The 3,232-nt window shown below is 46.7% G+C and overlaps 1 protein-coding gene across 1 annotated transcript; it reads left to right on the top strand.

The window, feature by feature from the left end:
* Positions 1-1,302: 1,302 nt before the first annotated feature.
* LOC134658976 (uncharacterized) lies at positions 1,303-2,473 on the top strand. The gene is made up of 2 exons (XM_063514582.1): positions 1,303-1,381; positions 1,776-2,473. The coding sequence occupies exons 1-2, from the start codon at positions 1,303-1,305 to the stop codon at positions 2,471-2,473; spliced, it is 777 nt and encodes a 258-aa protein (XP_063370652.1).
* Positions 2,474-3,232: the final 759 nt, after the last annotated feature.

A 3,232-nucleotide genomic window follows, 5' to 3' on the forward strand; every position in this document is an offset into this window, starting at 1 on the left:
TTTTATTTGTATGAATCGTGTCGGGTACCATAGTACCATTGGAATGCTTGCAAAAAATTGAGCCGATGGACTGATTTTGACTTCAATTTAGAGTGCAGTGGTTTCGCTAAAAAATGCATTTAAAGTTGCAAGTTTTCATACAAAAAATTTCACGTCGTTAGTTATGTGTAGTTCGTAAACAGCACTGTCAGATATAACTTGGATTATAACCGCTCTATTTAAAACTGTAAAATTTTCCCCGGTCGGCTTAAAACTCACCTCGTCCAGGTTCTTGAGGTGCGGGTCAGGGTCGTGGCGGGCTGGGCTCGTGCGCGCGGCACGCATGGAGGCACGCGCGGCGTCGGCGGCGGCGGCGTGCGCCGCGGCTAGGTCTGCGGGGTGCAGGCAGTCCACCGGCAGCATGTCGCGCAGCGCCGCCAGCGCCACGCGCGCCGCCGCGGCGTTGTTGCGGTCGCTCGCGGCGCACGCCGACACCAGCAGCTCCGCGCCGTGTCTCTCCAGATGCTGGAAAATAACATAACTACAAGAAAGACAATTTCGTTCAGGTAGAATTTTAAAGCCATGTCTCTATAACACAAAAATGTGTGTGTGTTGTATTCATTGTATGTTAAATCGATCAGCTTGCTTGCCAAAATAATGACTTGGTAATACGCCGCCGGCACGCAACACAAAATTAATAATTTCTATTAAAATGAAATTACATCATTAATACTTAAACAAGAATTGCTACAATTACATTCAAATTACTAATACAAAATTATTATGTGTTTGCTCCATCCCAGGAGGTGTGCATACATTTTTGCACTTTGTCAGTTTTTTGCTTGTAGATCGAAAACGGTATGTAAAGTCAGTGTCGTATAGCAGGTACCTAGCATCTACTAGTATTATATGATCTGTGCTAGCATCCAAAGCATTCAAACCATTTGGTACGCCATACAAATTAGAAGACGAAGAAAACATTTATTAGCACTATAACATAACCTTAAAACTAACTAGTTGCGCTAAATCCGATCCGTTCCGCGCCGGTACGCCTACTCGCGACAGTGTTTCATCGCGCTCCATAGTGCGCCACTGCGCTCCGACTTGCGCCACTCCACTGCGCTCCGATCCGCGCCGGTGCGCCAAACCGCGACAGCGCGCCATCGCGCTCCGGGCTCCAACTCGCGTCATCACGCTCCGAGGCGCGCCACTGCGCCAATCTGCGACAGCGCGCCATCGCGCTCCGGGGTGATCCATTGCGTCCGCTTGCGACGATTAGTCGCTTTCCGATCGCTTATTACATTGGTACCGGGACCTATAAAGATGTCGAATGAGGAGGAACTGACCTGCGCGGGCTGCCAGAACCCAATTGTGGAACAGGAATACATGTGCTGCAGAAACAGTTAGTGCAAAAAACCTTATTGTCTCTTCTGTTCAAACCTAAAAGAAGCAACTCCAGACCCAGATACTATTCGAACATGGTTATGCCATTTATGCCGTTGTGTAATGAAAAAAGGCGGGGATAACTCATCAACCCCGGTTCGAACAATACAGCACGTCACAGTCCGGAAGCATCGGCCCGCCAGTCCATTAGAACCGAACCCCCAACCCAGTGCCGCACAAGACAGTCCAGCCCTGACGGAGCTGACGGTACAAATCAAGGAACTCAGAAACGAGATTCTATCACTGAGGGCGGGTTTTGACGCCGCAATGTTTACAGTTTCCCGCTGTGAAAACAGGATGGACGAGTTATGCAATAAATTATCTAAATAGGTATGAAGCCCGAATAATTGCAGCCGAGGAGCGGGCAGTGGATATCGACAATTTAAAAACTGCAAATGATGAGTTGCGAACCCGGGTTGAAGACCAATCCCAAACTATTGCCACGTACGAGGCCCGACTTAAGGTGCTAGAAGAAGCAAGGATCGACGGCGGCCAACCACAGAGGACCGATTTAACGCTAGAAGAACGGTTGAACATCCAGTCTCAAGCACTGTTAAGAAATGACGTTGAAATATCAGGTTTAACTGAAAAACCTGCGGAAAACCCGCACCATCTATTTTTAACTGTTGCAGCGTTAACTGGCATGAAGCTAGCAGATCATGATGTGGACTTCGTCACTAGAACCGGCCCCCTACGTACTAAACAAAACGATCCTCCCCGGCCTCTTGTGGTGAGGTTTTGCCGCCGCCAGACGCGAGATCAGTTCTATTCTACAGCCAAATCTCGACGGTTAACAACGAAAGACCTGGAGATAGAAGGCCCATCGCAAAATATATACATCAACGACCGACTTACCCGTGAAAACAGGCAGCTTTTTCGCGAATGCAGAACTCGATTTAAGGAGGCTGGATACAAATTCTGCTGGACGAAGTGGTGCCAAATCCTTGTCAAAAAGCGTGAAGGTAGAGGCGAGGAATCCAAAGCCTTCCCGGTCAAATCTATCAAGGATATCGACAACATCCTTAATAAAACCGCTCCAACTCCCGACTAACCAGTGGACCCCGCGAATGAAGCTCAAACTGCATCAGTTCTCTCTTGCATGTAAATTATTAATATTGCTCTTGTTTGTAATGGAATTTAATTACGCACACACTAAACATGTCACTCTAACATTCACTCTATACACACATAAGAACAACTACTCACCGAGCTTTGACATTGCTCCACTCTCAGTTCTCCCAGCTAAATCCTCTCAATCTCATAGACAGGGTCACCTACGATACATAAACCATTTCAAGCACGTGCGTCATAAATATACTTGACATAAATATGCTACTGGATCTGGATGCTGATGAAACACCCTGTCATACTACCGAACGAGCTGAGTCATGTAAGTTACACATTGCCAACAACTTTAACTTAAAAGTCATCACCTTTAACATTAGAAGCTTACAAAAGAATTTCGATCAATTTCTACTAGCCTTGCTGAGAGTGAAAATGACGGTCGATATTATAGTTCTGACTGAATGCTGGCTTCAAGATGGCACCATTATTCCCCAGATAGACGGTTTTCAGGCTTACAGGACACTCAAACAATTGAATAAAGCAGGTGGCGTAGTTATCTACGTCAATACCTCCTGGTCCCCTGTAGTCACAGAGCCGGCGTTCGAGGAAGCAGATTGCTTGCTGATACAAGTAAGAAACAATTTTAGTGTGTTAGGTATTTATCGCTCCCCGTCTTACTCAGATACTTCGAAATTCATGAACTCACTCTCATCCACTGTCCAAGCGATTAGGAACTCGCCGTGCA

The sequence above is a fragment of the Cydia amplana genome, chromosome 24 (assembly GCF_948474715.1).
Source record: "Cydia amplana chromosome 24, ilCydAmpl1.1, whole genome shotgun sequence".
Taxonomy (NCBI): domain Eukaryota; kingdom Metazoa; phylum Arthropoda; class Insecta; order Lepidoptera; family Tortricidae; genus Cydia; species Cydia amplana.